The 17,453-nt window shown below is 39.3% G+C and overlaps 1 protein-coding gene across 12 annotated transcripts in view; it reads right to left on the bottom strand.

Annotated features, from left to right (window-relative positions):
* Positions 1–2,361: 2,361 nt before the first annotated feature.
* Positions 2,362–17,453, bottom strand: part of S100PBP (S100P binding protein) — a 32,172-nt gene continuing 17,080 nt past the window's right edge. For 9 of the 12 annotated variants that reach the window (XM_079917023.1, XM_079917017.1, XM_079917024.1 and 6 more), the window contains 2 exons: positions 7,376–7,463; positions 2,362–5,157 (listed from right to left, as the gene is read on the bottom strand). In XM_079917023.1, coding sequence (XP_079773149.1) covers positions 5,016–5,157; positions 7,376–7,463 — 230 coding nt within the window. In that variant the 3' untranslated portion in view covers positions 2,362–5,015. Of the gene's footprint in view, positions 5,158–7,375; positions 7,464–13,738; positions 15,915–17,453 lie in introns of those variants that run through there. The other 3 variants (XR_013827630.1, XM_079917018.1, XM_079917019.1) reach the window with 3 other exon arrangements.

The raw sequence follows: 17,453 nt of genomic DNA, 5'->3' as shown, positions 1-17,453 counted from the left end.
AGAAACTCCAAGTCAGCATCAGGTATAAACAGCTGTCAGTGGGGTCCAGGGAGTGCCGCTAATGGGAGTTTGCTGTCTTTACCTTATCTGTGCCTGTAGCACATCATCTTAGGGAATGAGGGGAGTGGAGTGAACAACACGCCTCACTAAACACCATTCCCTTTAATCACCTCCCTAAACCCCCAAGTTCTACAACTGAACTCTTCCCGAATCAACTAGTGACACAGTGGAAGCCTACGGCTGTGACTTGGGCTGTGGTCCTTTCTTCACCCCTCACTTAGATCTGCAGATTCCCCACAGCTTGGGAAGGGCTCAGGCAAGTTGTCTGAGACTGAGAGACCTGCCCTGCAAGACCACAGCAGGTCTGTGGGAGGAACGGTGGACTGAGGCAGGAGACCCTCAGGCCAGTTACTTCTCTGATGGGGCCCTGGGCTCCTTATCTGTCAAAAACCAAGGGGTAAGAACAGAGGATTCCCAGACCCCACCCACCACCTAGAGTAGGAGCCAAAGGGTTTCCTTATGGGACAGGAGACAGACCCCGGGGTCTACGGAAAGGAAGGAGGACTGGTGTTTCTATGAGGCACGAGTCTTTCCTCTCTCCAGTCGTCCCCTCAACCCCAGCTTTTCAGCGTAGGCCTCCTTTCGAACCCACTTGTATGATCTCTAGTTCAACCCTTTACAGAAATATTTAACATCTCACCACCCCAGTCACGTAATGTTTCAGACTTCTACTTTCTCACCCTCTATAAACCTATTTGACAGATTTTGGATTTTGCTTTTAAAAAGTAGCCTCCAAGAACAAAATGCTTTTGTAAATGGGACACCCCACCCCCCAAGCTCCATCGGTACAATACTCCCAAACCCTCAAATGTTATTTGAAGCCGAATTGAAGGAGATCTTTGTATACAAATAATTCCTTAGTGATACAGCATTTCAGGACTAGATGGCTTTAAAGGTTGTCCAAAAGATTACATTCCACCGCTTCCCAATGGGTGCTGGGAGGGTCAGATTTTTCTGTCTGTGGCATGTTCCAGTTGTCATAGGGGGAAGACAGGTGGGGAGGAGTGACAGGGCGGGAGCTTTTAATTAAGGAATTCCACCGTTGGCCAGTTGATACTTCCTGTGACAAGTGGACATTTTTTTCCTGACAGGTGCTCTGGCCTACAAAACAAGCATACCCTAGAATCAGCTTAGGAATAATTGTTTTCTCTTAGAAAAGCAGGAAACTCTGCTTTCTAGTTTTAGGTGGTTGGGACTTTTTCTTCCCGTAAAAGTTCACAACAGGCTGTTTAGAGAATGAGCTTTTAGAGAAGGTCCATTTCTCCTCCTCCTCACTTCTCCACAACATAAAACGAACTGAGGGTAAAGGACACCACCAGCTCAGAGAATCCAGCCTAGTCTCTGAAACCTTTGAGGCCTACAATAACACATTGCTAAAAAGGAAATAAGCAATTACTGGACAAAGGAACACCTACACCTGAGAGGACAAAATGGATATGTGTATGTATAGGTCAAGGGACCCTCGGATTCAGACAAGAATATTAAACAGCTGAGTATTTAGAAAATTTATATTGAGGCTTTCACCTGGACTGTAGGCTACATGTTAAAAACTTACAGGACAGGGCTTCCCTGGTGGCGCAGTGGTTGAGAGTCCGCCTGCCGATGCAGGGGACACGGGTTCGTGCCCTGGTCTGGGAGGGTCCCACATGCCGCGGAGCCGCTGGGCCCGTGAGCCATGGCCGCTGAGCCTGCGCGTCCGGAGCCTGTGCCCCGCAAAGGGAGAGGCCACAAAAGTGAGAGGCCCGCGTACCGCAAAAAAACCCCACAAAACTTACAGGACAGCAGGACAGAGAAGCCTATCCAAGTATGTTGCTACTTAATGTCTCAGCACAAGCTGAGACTGTAAAGCATTGGCTAATACAGGTGACAAGCTCTTACTGCCTTCCTTTTCATCTTTGCTCCTGGGGTGAGTCTAAGAAGCTTCGGTTCACAAAAGTGATCTAACGCTGTCTCCCACATCTACCCACACTTATCCAACCTTCACCCCAGGTTCTAGGAACAATTTCTGGAGAAGTTGGGTTAAGAACAACTATCAATTCTGGTTTCTCACATCCCTTTCAAAGGGAGAATGCCCCAGGTAGCTCAGTTTCTTCCTTATCAGTGCTGGCTCTGGAGAGGCAGAGAGACACAGGGGTCAGCCGTCAGCCACAGGAAGGAATGCGAGGCAGTGTCTGTGTGATGGGGCTGAGCCATTTTCCCCCTCTGCAAAAACAGCAGCACAGTGATATTTAAGGCTCTCCCTATGTCACGCTCCTGATGTGCACTATATGTAGCTGCTAATCCCAATCAATTTCAACATTTCTTAACTGCTGGAACGCCTTTCTTAACACTGTAATTTACCCTCAAAAGAACAGGGAGCACACACCCTCGCCTCCCCGGTACCACATTCTACTAACTGCCGCCCCTCCCACACCCCACTAACCTACCTGCACAAAGAAGGAAGAAGCCCTCCTTCAGAGCCCGCAATAGACGGCCACGGTACATAAGCCACCGACAAGAACTTTTATTTCTTTGCAATGACATTAAATACAACTGCTACAAGGAGAAATACATGATAAAGAGGAGGCACCAAACTTCACTTTCATAATTGATCCTGACAACAACCAAAGTAAACTGGGGCCTGCATTAGATGCAAAACTAAGGTTATTTCAGGCTCTTTATATACAAGTAAACTATGTAAACAGCACATTCCTACTCTGCATTGTCAAGACCCCCGTGGCGAGAATGTCATCACAGATAAAGAAAGCTAGGTAGGCAGTTAAATGCACACAACGCTTATGTAAATAAAACACGGCAAGAATTCTACATGAAAATTAGACTTAGAGGCCAACACTAAATGTGAGATATGTAGCTTTTAAAAACAGATTAAAACTCCAGATTCTACCCACTACCGTCTTTAAGGCGAACATGCCTGATAATCAGTTTTCTTTGGCTTTGTTTTTCTTCTTAAAGAATACCATGTTAACCGCTAGGGAACAGTTCTCTCCTCCCCCAGTCCAACAGATTTAATTAAGCTGCTAAAGCTTGAAAAACAGAATTATCTGAGCAAAGAGGAAATGTGATTGTCACATTTTCTCGTTAACCCATCACTCATTTGATTTGGCAAAGGCGATGCTCCCATTACACATCAGTCTTAAACCCTCCTGTACCAGGGAGGCAGGAACATGAGTCTTAGACTTTTGCCTAAGCAAAAGGCTGTCCCTTTACTCCTTGGCTATCTGTGGGGAACAAGACAGCTGCAATGCTAATTATTCCAGCAACAATTAATTCTAACTATGCTATAGTTCCAAAGGTGGATGTTTGTCCCACTCCATCATACTAATTTACGGAAACCTGGAGAAGTGACTGATATAGGAAATGCCAACTGAAATAACAGATTTTGACTCTTGCCTTTGAACAGAACTTCTCCTTTGCATTTTGGTCCCAGACTCTAAACCAGATGTCGAAGGAAAAGAGAATCCTTGACTGGATAGAAATAGTTAACACTTAGGGATATCCATCTAAGTTTACTGGTAACTATGACCAAGTTTCTCCCAAATCAGTTTCTAAAGCAGGGTAGGATGTTTAAGATGGGTTACTTGCATACAAAGATGGGGCTGATGGAACAACAAAACCAGACAGAGGCAATGAGCCCAGTATCACAGGCTGTGTGCTATAGCAACTAGGTACAACCGTCACACAGAGTGAACAACAGCACAAATGCCAGACTGCAAAATCTCCCAATAGATGTCTAGAGCTGTCTGTAAAGAGAATAACAAACTACTAAGACATCCATTAAGATAGCTGCATATAGCATTACCCTTAAGATCCGGTAATGCTTTGTGCACAGGCTTAATCAAAACTATTTTAGATTCACTTTAGTAGGTTTGTAAAACTGTACATCAGAGGTTTGACCAAGTAAGGAGATCCTGGATCAAAAGGCACCTCTTATTAACTAATAATGGAGACAAAAGACAGCTTCTCCAAAGTCTCTCCCACAGGATGGAAGCTCACTAACACGTCAACTCATACTTGAACTGGAGTTCAGCAGATGAAACTGAAGACCAACTGACACCTCTCAATAGCACTGCTTTCTGGCCTGTCCTAGAGTCAAGACTCTGGGTGGGTGGCTCTTCAATAAAAAGCACAGTAAGGCTGTTCTTAAGAGGCATATCTATGTCTAACAGGATACAGGAATATGCCAGTAGAGCCCTAAGTTCACTGGGGAAAAAAGAAGGAATATCCTTGAAGAAAGGCAGAGAAGGCAGACAGTCACAAGATCACAAATCAACAGGGGTTGTTAGTCACCAGTCTTCTGTTAGAGTTAAGATGTACAAGATTTGTAAACACTATTGTGCAAAATAAATTTAATGAAGAATGAAAAAAAAAGCCAAAAAATAAAGGCAGCTAGTAGGTACAAAAAGAAGAAAAGATTTACACTTCTAATTTGTCCTTTCAACTACTTCAGATGTCCTGGATTACCAACTTTAAAATACTGACAGGTATTCGGAGATTCAAATAAAAAAGGTAAGAGGCGTTGTTAAAAGTGACTTGTATCCATTTATAAGTCATCAGCAATAATTAACACTGGCTTGCAGCCTGATAAAGAATCTCTTCCTCATAGGAGATTAAAAGATGATTTCTTTTGGGCACCAGAAGTAGACTTCACCTCTGCATAGAGGTGGGTGTTTTGCTTGATCCTGGGTGTTTTGACTTAATGCCGGCTTTCAGGCGGCAGCCACCTTCAATTTAAATTAAAAAATTAAAACTATTATCAACTCAACACTGCTTAAATGCATACACACACATAAACAGGAAGGACCTTATACAAAAAATTTCAAGTCAGCAATGGGCATTTCCAAAAGGTGACGAGTTCTTTAAATTAAAATGTTGTGAAAAATAAATTTCAAAATCTACAAAGCACAAAACAGCAGAAGATGAGATGCTGCTCTGGACAGGACCCTGGATAGGGACCTTCACTGCTGATGGGAGGAGACAAATGGACTGTACGGGAAATCTGGTAGACGCTGGAACCGATGGTGGCTTCGCATGTTCTGGTCAACCCACTGAGTCAGACTGTATCTTTGCAGAGACTTCTGTCGGAACCGGGCGTAGTTTCTATCAGCAGAGAGGGAAAATAAAAAGAGGACAGATGAGGGTTTCAGCTGGAATGGTTATTTGTACACAAAAAAGGCCAAGAAAACTATTTAAAGAATACTGTTACTTTTGGAAATTGGATATTCATTTTATATTTCGATTCTCATAATTTTAGAAATTTTATATTATTTTCCTTATATGAAAGTCACACTATAAGTTCTATTTCCTTCCAATTTCCAAAGCCACCTAATTCCCATACAGGTATTATGGTGATATGGTCCATATACATGAATGTTCTAAGAAAACCCAATGTATAATGTATAATAATGTTTAAGCAGGAAAAACCCATTTTCTCCCTCTGGAAACATTTAGAACAGGATCTATATTTTATTGCTTGCATCAGACCTGTACCTCCAACAGGACTTCACTGTCTGACACAGCTCAAGGTTGCTCAGGACACAGCAGTTAAAATTAGAATAAAATTCCCAGAGAAGGTAAGCATCACGTGAGAATCACACTGCAAGTTTAGAAACTGAACAGACTCAAAGTTTCTTGAGAGCCTCCTTTAGTTGTGTACTGGGCTGGGGTTCTGAGCAGGACCCTCTGAGATAATTTCACCCCATTCTCAACTCCAGCTTGTCCTAATAACCACCTGGGAAGCTTTAATGTAAAGATATAGATTCTTGGCCCCTCTCTCCACCCTTAGACTTAATAATTTAGAATCCCTTGAGTCAAGCCCTGGACATCTGTATTTTTAGACATCTCCATAGGTGATTATGGGGAATAGCCCAGGTTGAAAATAATTTTAACAGTACTTGGTATTTATCTAGCCCTATATGCAAATACTTGCTGAATTCTTTAAACATCTCACACCATTTAATCCTAATGACAATCCTACCAGAAAAGTACTCTCATTAACTCCTTATACAGGATAGGAAACTAAGCCTCAGGTAAAATAACTTCCCCAAGGTCGTAGAGTGGAGTAAGTAGAAGAGCCTGGATTTGAATTCACATCTGACTGCAGAATTTAATAACTATTACACAACACTGCCTTTCCGAGTACTGCTGTCATTTTGGCAACTATAAAGAAAACACTAAGTTTAAAGGCCCTGATGTGGGAGTACGTCTGACATACTTGAAAAATAGCAAGGAGAGACTTCCCTGGTGGCGCAGTGGTTAAGAATCCACCTGCCAATGCAGGGGACACCGGTTCGATCCCTGGTCCAGGAAGATCCCACATGCTGCAGAGCAACTAAGCCTGTGCACCACAACTATTGAGCCTGCGCTCTAGAGCCCGTGAGCCACAACTACTGAAGCCCGTGCGCCTAGAGCCTGTGCACCATGACAAGAGAAGCCACCGCAATGAGAAGCCCAAGCATCGCAATGAAGAGTAGCCCCCGCTCGCTGCAACTAGAGAAAGCCCGCGCACAGCAACGAAGACCCAATGCAGCCAAAAATAAATAAATAAATAAACTAAACAGTATGAAAAACAGAAATAGCAAGGAATCCAGTGTGACTAGAGCAGAGTGAGCAAAGTGAATAGTAGAGGAGATGAGGGTGGTGAGCTAACCAAGTCAGCCTAGACCAAAACATAGAGGCACTTGTGATCATGGAGATGGGAAGCCACTGGAAAACTCTGTGCAAAGAAGAGAGAATCTGACTTATGCTTTAAAAGAATTTCTCTGGCTGCTTGAGTTGAGAACAGTAGACAGGCAAGGGCAGGAGTAGGGAGACCATTTAGGAGACTTGCAACAATCCAAGTGAAAATGATTGAGAAATGATCAGGTTTTGGATATATTATACGTAGAGCTTATAGAATTTGCTAATGCACTGACTATGGAATAAGAGAGAAAGGAATCACAGATGACTCCAAGGTCTCTGAATAATTGGATCAAGTAACTGAATAAATCTGTAAAACCACACTACATCAAGAAACCAGAAGATTTCAGGACTAGAAAGGCTCTTTGACATCAATTAGTCCAATATCTTAATTTTACTGTTGTGAGGACCAGAGAAATGAAGTGATTTGATCAAAATCACATAGCTAGTTAAAAAGTGCAAAGCCAGTATTAGATCCCAGGTTTCCTGAATTTCAGTCCAATTCTTATTCTATTATACTATATCACTTCTTTTTCTACCTCTGGAATTAAACAATAATTACAGCCCTACCAAAGCCCTACCACATTTCTCCTGTAGCAAAATTCTACCCTTTTCTTCCTTCTTCTAAACACCCACTCACCGCCTGGTGAGGTCCGAAGGATGCTGCCATTTTGGGTTCTGCATGTGATGAACTTGACCCATCAAGGCACACAGCTCCCCCAAGGTACCTGTGATACAGAGAGATCAGTGGTTAGGAAGCAGCTCAGTGAACTACCGTGTCAGCCTAGGTCAAAACATGTACTTTCAGGGAAGGAGAAAACAGGCACTGGTCCTAATACTATCTATTTATGATTATCACAAGCAGTCAGCACAGAAACTATAAGCCAGAGAAGAGAGCTTGCTCTTGGATGATATGATGATGAAGAAGCAGCAATAATGACAGCCACCATTCATTCATTCAACATTAATTTATTAGCTCCTATAATGTGTGAGAAACTTTACTGGGTCCTAGAATATGGTACAGACAAGACACTGGACCTGCCCAATGAAGTTTATACAGAAGACGGGCAAAAACTTTGCAAAACTGGGCAAAAACCAGTTTCCAAAAACTTTGATATGTAGTGACAGGAGAAATACATGCTGCTATGAGTACAGAGACTGGGGAGTGGGGGTTAGAGAAAGTCCCCTCCAGGGGAAGTAAATTATAAGCAGGGATCTAAAGGATGTATAGACGTTAGTGGGAGGGGTGGGAGGTAGGGATATCCAGTAGAAATAGCTAATAGAAAGGCCCAGAGACACAAGACAGCAAAATACATTCAAGAAACAAGAGAAGTTGAGAATAGAAGGCGGGTAGGGGCTTTTTGCTTAGCAAGAAAAATAACTGGAGGCAATTTCTCAAACACCTGGGAGCCAGGCAAGGTGCTAGGCACTATACATGTTATCTTACTAATTCTGAAAAAAATATCTTGTAGGGAGATAGATTTTTTTTTTTTTTTTTTCGCGGTACACGGGCCTCTCACTGTTGTGGCCTCTCCCGCTGCGGAGCACAGGCTCCGGACGCGCAGGCTCAGCGGCCATGGCTCATGGGCCCAGCCGCTCCACGGCATGTGGGATCTTCCCAGACCAGGGCACGAACCCGTGTCCCCTGCATCGGCAGGTAGACTCTCAACCACTGCGCCACCAGGGAAGCCCGGGAGATAGATTTTTATTAAAATCATTTTAGAGATGGGAAACTATGGCTCAGGGAGGTGAACTTGCCTTAAATGATTATTAAACTGGACTAAAAACTGGCTCTTTTTAGATTCCATGCTTTTGCCACTATTTGATAATGCTTATTTTGCACTTAAGGGCTGAGAATTCGGCTGAAGCTCACAAAGCCAAAAATTATGGTTAGAGAGAATAATTCCCCTAGACCAGTGGCTCTCAAATTTTAACATGCATCATAATCAGCTGCAAATATAAAACAGGTTGCTGGGCCCCAACCCCAGTTTCTGATTCTGTAGGTCTGGAGTGGGACATGGGAATTTGCTTTTGTAACAAATGCCCAAGTGATGCTACTGCTGCTGCTGGTCTGGGAACCACATTTTGAAAACCTCTGCCCTAGACAGTGGAGACCCTTCTTTCAGCTGGTTTACATACTTCTCATTATCGTATCTACCCTGCTCTCAGGAACCAAGAGCCGTCAAACTAGGCGACAGACCATCTTTTCATGTTCTGGTAGAAGATATTTACTTAACTTTTAGGACCAGTATAATTTATTTGAAGCCTCAAGAAGCCCAACTCTGTAGAAAAAGTATATACTTTGGAGTTTAGGCAGACTTGAGTTAAAATTCCAATCCAGCCACTAACTAGCTCTGTAACCCTGGGTAAATCATTCCTCTTATCTATGAAATGTGGACAATAATAATATTTTGCTTGAACTTAAATATTAGGGATATAGTACATAAAAGACCTAGCATATCTTCTGGCACTCAGGCAGTGTGCAGTAAGTGGTAGCTATTATTATTATGGTGTTACAGCCTCGGGACTATGTTAGTTTGCAAAGACTCTTCAAAGCCTGTGACAATCAATCACCTATTTATAAGGAAAAAATGCTTATTAAGTGGATCAGTCTACATATAAACTATGACATGCTTTATAACACTCAGCAGAAATTCTCTAACCATAATGAGATGATACTTTTCAGCAAAAATTTATAGATTCATTACATTAAATGTTTCTATGCAGTTAAAATAAAAAAGCACAACCAAGGGTAAAAGAAGACAACTGACAAAATGAAAAATGTACCTGAAACGTATTTGCAAGGGTTTACTGTCCTTATTCTGCAAAGATAAGTCTCCTCATCAAACAAAACAAAAGAGGTCAAGGACATGAATAGGTAATTCTCAAAACTAATACAAGTAATCAATAAACGTAATGAAAAGATGCTCAATCTCACTAATATGGAAATAAAACATATTATCTCACTTCTTGAAAAGGAAATACAAATCAGAAATGGGTTTTCCTGGGCTTCCCTGGTGGTGCAGTAGTTGAAAGTCCGCCTGCCGATGCAGGGGACACGGGTTCGTGCCTTGGTGCGGGAAGATCCCACATGCCGCGGAGCGGCTGGGCCCGTGAGCCATGGCCGCTGAGCCTGCGCGTCCGGAGCCTGTGCTCCGCAGCGGGAGAGGCCACAACAGTGAGAGGCCCGCGTACCACAAAAAAAAAAAAAAAAAAGAAAGAAATGAGTTTTCCCTTTAAGAGAGAAGTAGCTTTTGATTAGAAAATCCCTTGCCTGTTTGATTTGTTAAGCTAAAATCAAAGGTCTCTACTCAAATTGCTTTTCCTTTACCATACTTTCATATCACTAGCATCCCCCTCCCTCTAGCCCCCACAAAAAGGACATTTCAATGGTGAGAAATCAGCTTTCCAAGAATTTCAAGATACATTTTTCTTGCCAAAGCATCACCAAAGGAGGGCTGGCAAGATATGGAAAGTCTGGTGTCCAGTCTCAAATGCGACAAGATTATCTGTAGACCATGTCCTTCAGCTTACTCATCTCTTACCACGTAGACTCTATAAAACTGTCCTGACGATGGAGACTAAAGATATACCTATAAACCTCCTACAAAGAAACCTATTCACTTTAAACTAAAAGAAGAAAAAGACTGATCAATTAGGCCCAATGAGGCTTCAAGTATTCAACTGCTAGGCGTCATAATCTAGCAGCAGCAACTTACATACAGCATTTACCATGTATCAGGCAGTATCCTATGTGCTTTACATATATTAACATATTTATTCCTTACAATAATCCTATGAGGTATTTCCCCCAATTTACAGATGAAGAGGCACAGAGAAGTAATTGGTCCAAGGTTACACAGCTAGTGACAGCCCAAATTCCAATAACAGAATACCATCATAGGGTTGAGTTTCCTGAAAAATTTTCTAGGACTGACATTTCACTGTGGGGATTAGAAAGCAAGAATCACATTGCAATATGTCTTGTATATCCAGTTGGTACCTCAGCACAGCGCTGAGTAAACAAAGGCTCAATAACTATTGTCTCGGCTTATGTACCAAGAAATGTTAGTTTTCATTAGCACTAAGAACTTAACTGATGTACCAGGGTAACCTTTATTATTAATAAGGGTTAATGATCTAGAGATAATGGGAGCTAATATTTATCAAGCATTTATTATGTGCCAGGCACTTTGCTAACTGCTTTCCATGTATCTTATCACTTAATCCTAACAACCACATGAGGCAAATACCATTATCTCCATTTTATTCATGAATAAACTGAAGCTTAGAAAAGATACTCATCTATCATCTAGTAAATGGGAAAGCCAGGATTCAAACCCATGTGGGGCTATTAATCCAAAAACCTTATTTCAGCTCACAGCTTCAATCTCTTCTTCCTCCAAATTTAGAGATGCTAACAAGAATAGAAACATTTAAATTTTCTCTTTTCATAGTTTCCAACAGATGGGCTTTCTTGGATCAACAATCAGTACGATGGGTTTATTTTAAGTTGTGGCTAAAAGGTGGTGAAGACTGTCCTTTGTTTTGTGGCTAAGAATGAAATTCATCTAAGAATGAAATTAGGAGGAAAAAACCTCAACATTTCAGAGATGAGATCAGCGGTTCACCGAAACAATCTATAAATATGCAGCTGTTATAAAGGAGGAGTAATAATAATGCTGAATGCTTGCTATGCCAATGGCCCTTCTGACAGGTCTTATACATCACCATACTTTGTACCACATGACCAAGAACAGAGACTCTCTCTGCTGGCTAATGACCTAAGATCTGGCCTGGCACCAACAGGTCATTAAGTGAATCAATCAGATACTCTCCCTTGGAATGTGAATGTGAGCTTTAATAATGAGAACAAGAGAGAGAACAGCACACAGAGGTAGGGCTCTAGGAGAGGACAGACACTTGAGATAGCTAATAGAGAGCAGCAGAAGCACTAGTCATAGAGATAGATAAGATTAGAAGTACCAGAATCACTAACTCAGCAGGGAAAACCTATTGAAAAGGAAACAAAGGCATCCATTTCTGAAGGGGCCTGGCTCTATGGTTGATTCTTTTTATTATGAGGCCAAGCTATGTAGCTGAGCCTCTAATCTTCATCTTTTCCTGTAAATCCTTAAACTCAGTTACTTAAAGGCAATCACAATGTCTTTATTCAATGCAATCAAAAAACTACCTAATACAGGGGAGGGAATGAAGAGGGAAGGAAAGAAAAAAAATGTGCTACAGGGGTATAGGCTATTGCTTTTACAAAAAGATTAATAGAATAGGAATAGGGAATTCCCTGGCTGCCCAGTGGTTAGGTCTCCATGCTCTCACTGCTGATGGGCCGGGTTCAATATCTGGTCGGGGAACTAAGATCCCACATCCCACAAGTCGCATAGTGTGGTCAAAAAAAAAGGAAAAAAAGATTAAGTAGAAAGCCAGAATGCAAACATCCAGGCCAACAAAAGTGTGATGATCTAGTACAAATCTTGACTGATTTTTTCCATGCATACAGGGCAAAAAACAAAAGAAAGAAACAGGAATTATTATATAACTCATTTCTGCAGTGTTGTATTGTACGGGGGATATTGAACAATGTATGAATGTTCTCAACAGTAATGGCAAATGTAGAAACAGAATTTACATAATCACTGCTGCTTATGGTCTTCAGTAAAAATCAAAGCAGACTTCCACTTCTAATCATAATGAATGGGCATACCTCCACTGTAAGCAACTAGAGACTGGGCAAAATGTATGAAACAACTATATTCAGACTGCTCAGAACTGTAATCCCTAAGGGAAAGGAAACAATTGAGGTGAGACTCAAAACTTCTTATGAGTCTATGAGTTTATAATTTTTCAAAATAAAAAGTTTTTTTTTAATGAAGGCAAAACAAATATAAAATAAGTAAACAAAAGCAGAGAGGCTTCACAACAGCAGACCTGCACTATAAGACACTAAAAGGAGTTCATCAGGAAAAAAGAAAATATGAGATGGAAAGGAATCAAGAGCACTGGAAATGGTAAATATGTGAGTAAATACAAAAGCCCTTTTCTCATTTAAAAAGTGTCTTTAAAAGATAACTGTTTAAAGTAAAAGCAATAATCAGGGACTGCCCTGGTGTTCCAGTGGGTAAGGTTCCGTGCCCCCAATGCAGGGGGCCCGGGTTCGATCCCTGGTCAGGGAACTAGATCCCACGTGTATGCCGCAACTAAGAGTCTGCATGCTGCAACTAAGAGTCTGCATGCCGCAGTGAAGATCCCACGTGCCACAACTAAGACCTGGAGCAGCCAAAATCAATAAATAAATATTTTAAGAAAACAAAAAAATAAAGTAAAAGCAATAATGTATTGAAGAGTTTATAATATATGTATAAAAACAGTAACAAAAAATGGAGATTTGTAAGGGTACTATTGTTAGGGCCTTACAGGATATGTTAAGTGGTATATTATTTGAAGGTAGACTGATTAAAGTTAAAGATCTGTATTGTAAACTATAGAGCAACAGTTCTCAAAGTATGTCCCAGGATCTGTGGGAGTCCTCAACACCCTTCTGAGGCTTCACAAGATCAAAATTATTTTCATAACAGCACTAAGATGTTATTTGTTTTTACTACTTGCAATCTCTCAAAAGTGTACTGGGGAGTTTTCAAGAGGCTACACAACATGATATGGAATGCAGATTCACATATGAGAATCTGGTAGTTTTCTATTAAGCTAGATGTTAAAAAAAATCTGCAAAAATGTAAATCAATGCATTCTTCTCCCTAAACTTTTGGTTTTGTTTTGAAAATTATAGTTATTTTTAATAAAAACATTGTTAACATGCAATGAATTATCTTAAAATATATTAATAAATATTTTAACAATTTACCAGTTATAACTTTTAATATGGTTGCATATAGATAGATACAATGCAAACAAACAAAAACATTTTGGGGTCCTCAATTTTTAAGAGTATGAATGATCTGGAAGAGTGTAAACAAGTCCTGAGACCAGAAACTGTGAGAACTACTACCCTAGAACAACCACTGAAAATAAAACAAAGAGGTATAGGTAATAAGTCAAGCATGGAGATAAAACAGAATACTAAAAAATACTCAAAAAAAAAAAAACCAGGAAAAGATGAAAGAAGAAACAACGAACATATAGACAAATAGAAAACAAGTAGTAAGATGGTAGATTTAAATCCAACCGATAATTACATTAAATGTGACTGGACTAACACTTGAATTAAAAGACAGATTGTGAGACCAGGGGGAAACAAGACTCAACTATATGCTGTCTACAAGACATCCACTTTAAACATATAGATAGTTTAAAAGTAAAAGGATGAAAAAAACATATCATGCAAACACTAGTCAAAAGAAAGCTTGAATGGCTATTTAAATCAGACAAATTAAACTCTAAAACAAGGAATATTACTAAGAGTAAAAAGAGACAGTTCATAATGATAAAGGGGTCAATTCTTCACGAGGACATAGTATTGCTAAATGTATATGCATCTAATGGCAGCGTTTCAAAATACATGAGGCAAAAATGACAGAACTGAAAGGAGGAACAAAAACATCCACAACTAGGGTTGAAGATATGAACTCTTCTTTTAATGAGAAAATCTGTAAAGATATAGAATTGATAACTACCATCAACCAACAAAACCTTATTGAAATTTATAGAACACTCTACCAACATCAGAATATACATTTTCAAGTACACATGGACCATTCACCAAGATAGACCATATGCTGGCCTATAAAGTAAGCCCCAGTATATTTAAAAGGATTGAAATCACACCAAGTATATTCTCTAACCACAACAGAATTAAACTAGAAATTAATAATAGGAAGATAGCCGAAAACTCCTAAATATTTGGAAATTAAGCAACACACTTCTAAATAACCCACAGGTCAAACAAGAAATCACAAGGGAAATTAGAAATTGCTTTGAACCAAAAGAAAATGAAAACACATCAAATTTGTGACATGCACCTAAGTAGCACTTAAAGGGAAACTTGAGACTTAGAAAGGTCTCAAATCAATGACATAAGTTTCCACATTAAAAATCTAGAGAGGGGCTTCCCTGGTGGCGCCGTGGTTGAGAGTCCGCCTGCCGATGCAGGGGACGTGGGTTCGTGCCCAGGTCCGGGAGGATCCCACATGCCACGGAGCGGCTGTGCCTGTGAGCCATGGCTGCTGAGCCTGCGTGTCTGGAGCCTGTGCTCCGCAACAGGAGAGGCCACAACAGTGAGAGGCCCGCATACCACAAAAAAAAAAAAATCTAGAGAACAAGAACAAATTAAAGCCAAAGTAAATGGAAAAGAAATAATAAAGAGAAGAAAAGAAAATAGCCAACAACATAGAAATATGAAACTAAAAACTTACTTTGGGGAAAAAATTAGTAAAATTGATAAACCTTTAACTAGATTTGTTTAAGGAAAAAAAGACAAATTACCAATATTAGAAATGAAACAGTGAACATCACTACAGATCTTACAGTAATTAAAGGAATAATAAGGAAATTTTTAATGAATAATTTTATGCCAATAAATTCATCAACTTAGATAAAATGGACAAATTCCTTGTAAGACACAAATTACCAAGATAAAGAAATTCTGAAAAGCCCGGTATCTATTACATCTGTAGTTACAAACCTTGCCAAAAAGAAAACTCCAGGCTTTATTGGTAAATTCTACCAAACATTTAAAGGAAGAAACAATACCAATCCTGCACAAACTGAGAAACTGAGGAGAAAACAACTCCCAACTAAATTTATGAAGCCAGCATCACCATGATACTTAAACCAGAGGAAGACAGTACATACAAGAAAAATTGAAGACCAATATTCCTCATAAACAAGACATAAAAACCCTTAAAAATACTAGCAAATTGACTAAAGGATAATTCATCAAGACCCAGTGACTTTACCCCAGGAATGCAAGTTGGCCTAACAGTCAAAAAAAAGTAATAAATGTAGTACACTGTGTTACAAAATAAAGGAGAAACACAATATGATCCAAATAAATGCAGAAAATTCATTTGACAAAGTTCATCATTCATTCATGATAAAAACTCCCACCAAACTACAAATAGAAGGGGAACTTCCTCACCTGATAAAGAGCATCTATGATGAATCTACATCTAATATCATACTTAATGTACTAGAGATCCTAGTCAGTGCTATAAGGCAAGAAATAAAAAAGGCTTATAGATTGGAAAGGAAGAAATACACTGTCCTTATTTGCAGATAAAGTCATGTTAACAAAGAAACTTCTAAGGGGTCTATTAAAAAGTTACCAAAAGTAATAGAAAAACTTAGCATGGTTGTAGGACACAAGGTCAACATAAAAAATCAACTGTATATCTATATGCTAGCAATGACCAGCTAGAAATTGAAAATTAAAAAGTATCACTTACAATACCATAAAAAAGCATAAGATACTTATGAATTAATTTAACAAAATATGTACAAGACCTGTACAAAAAACTGCTGAGAAATTAAAGACATAAATAAATTGAGAACTATATCCTGTTCATGGACTGGAAGGCTCAATATTGTTATGATATCAACTTTCCCCAAATTGTTCTACAGATTCAACACAATCCCAGTGAAATACCCAACAGGTATTTTTTTTAACAAATTGACAAGATGAAATTGATTTTAAAAAATTATGGAAATCCAAAGGACCAAACAATTTTAAGACTTACTATAAAGTTACAGTAATCAAGACAGTGTAATATTGACATAAGAAAATACACATATATTAATGGAACAGAATAGAGAAGTCAGAAATAAACACATGGAAAGAATAATTTTTTCAATAAATGGTATTAGAACACTTAGATATTCATATTAAAAAAAAAGAACCTAACCTTTGCCTTAAAAAAGCCATAAAATAGTATAATCACTTTGGAAAACAGTTTGAAAGTTTCCAATACAGTTAAAAAAACACATACTAAATGACTCAGCAATTTCACTCCTAATTATTTTCCCTAGAGAAATGAACACATGTTCACACAAAAAACCCATATATGAATGTTTATAGATGCTTTATTCATAATAATCAAAAGCTAGAAACAGAAATGTCCATCAACAAATGATTAAACTGTGGTATATTCATACAAGGAAAAATTCAGCAGTGGATGTATAGAACATACATGCAACAACATGGAGTTGTTTCTTGTTGTTTTAAAAAACTACTCCAAGTAAAAGAAACCAAACACAAAAGAGCACATACTGCATGATTCCATTTATATGTAACTCTAGAAAAGACAAATCTAATCTATAATGACCAAAAAGAAATCAGTGCTTTCCTAGAGCTGAAGTGGAGGCAGGGACAGATTGACTGGGATGGAACACAAGGGAAATTTTTAGGGTGGTGGGAATGTTCTATCAAGCTTGATTGCTGTGATGATCTCACAAGTGCATAGTTCTGTCAAAACTCACCAAGTACACTTAAAATGGGTACATTTTATTGCATGTAAAACATACCACATTAAAGTTGATTTAAAAAAAGAAAAAAAGTTAATGCATACTTCCAGATAAATATAACAGGTTGACTGCATGAGTTTATCTCTTCTTGCTCCTAACATCCCTCACTAAATTGGAAAAGAAAGGTCTCAAATGAATGATCTTAGCAACCGTCTACAGAAACTAGAAAAAGAAGAGCAAATGAAACTCTGAGTAAGCAGAAAAAGGGAAGTAATAAATATCAGAAT

This window comes from Stenella coeruleoalba, assembly GCF_951394435.1.
Source record: "Stenella coeruleoalba genome assembly, chromosome: 1".
NCBI classification, from domain to species: domain Eukaryota; kingdom Metazoa; phylum Chordata; class Mammalia; order Artiodactyla; family Delphinidae; genus Stenella; species Stenella coeruleoalba.
This window is presented reverse-complemented; position numbering and strand designations above follow the sequence as displayed.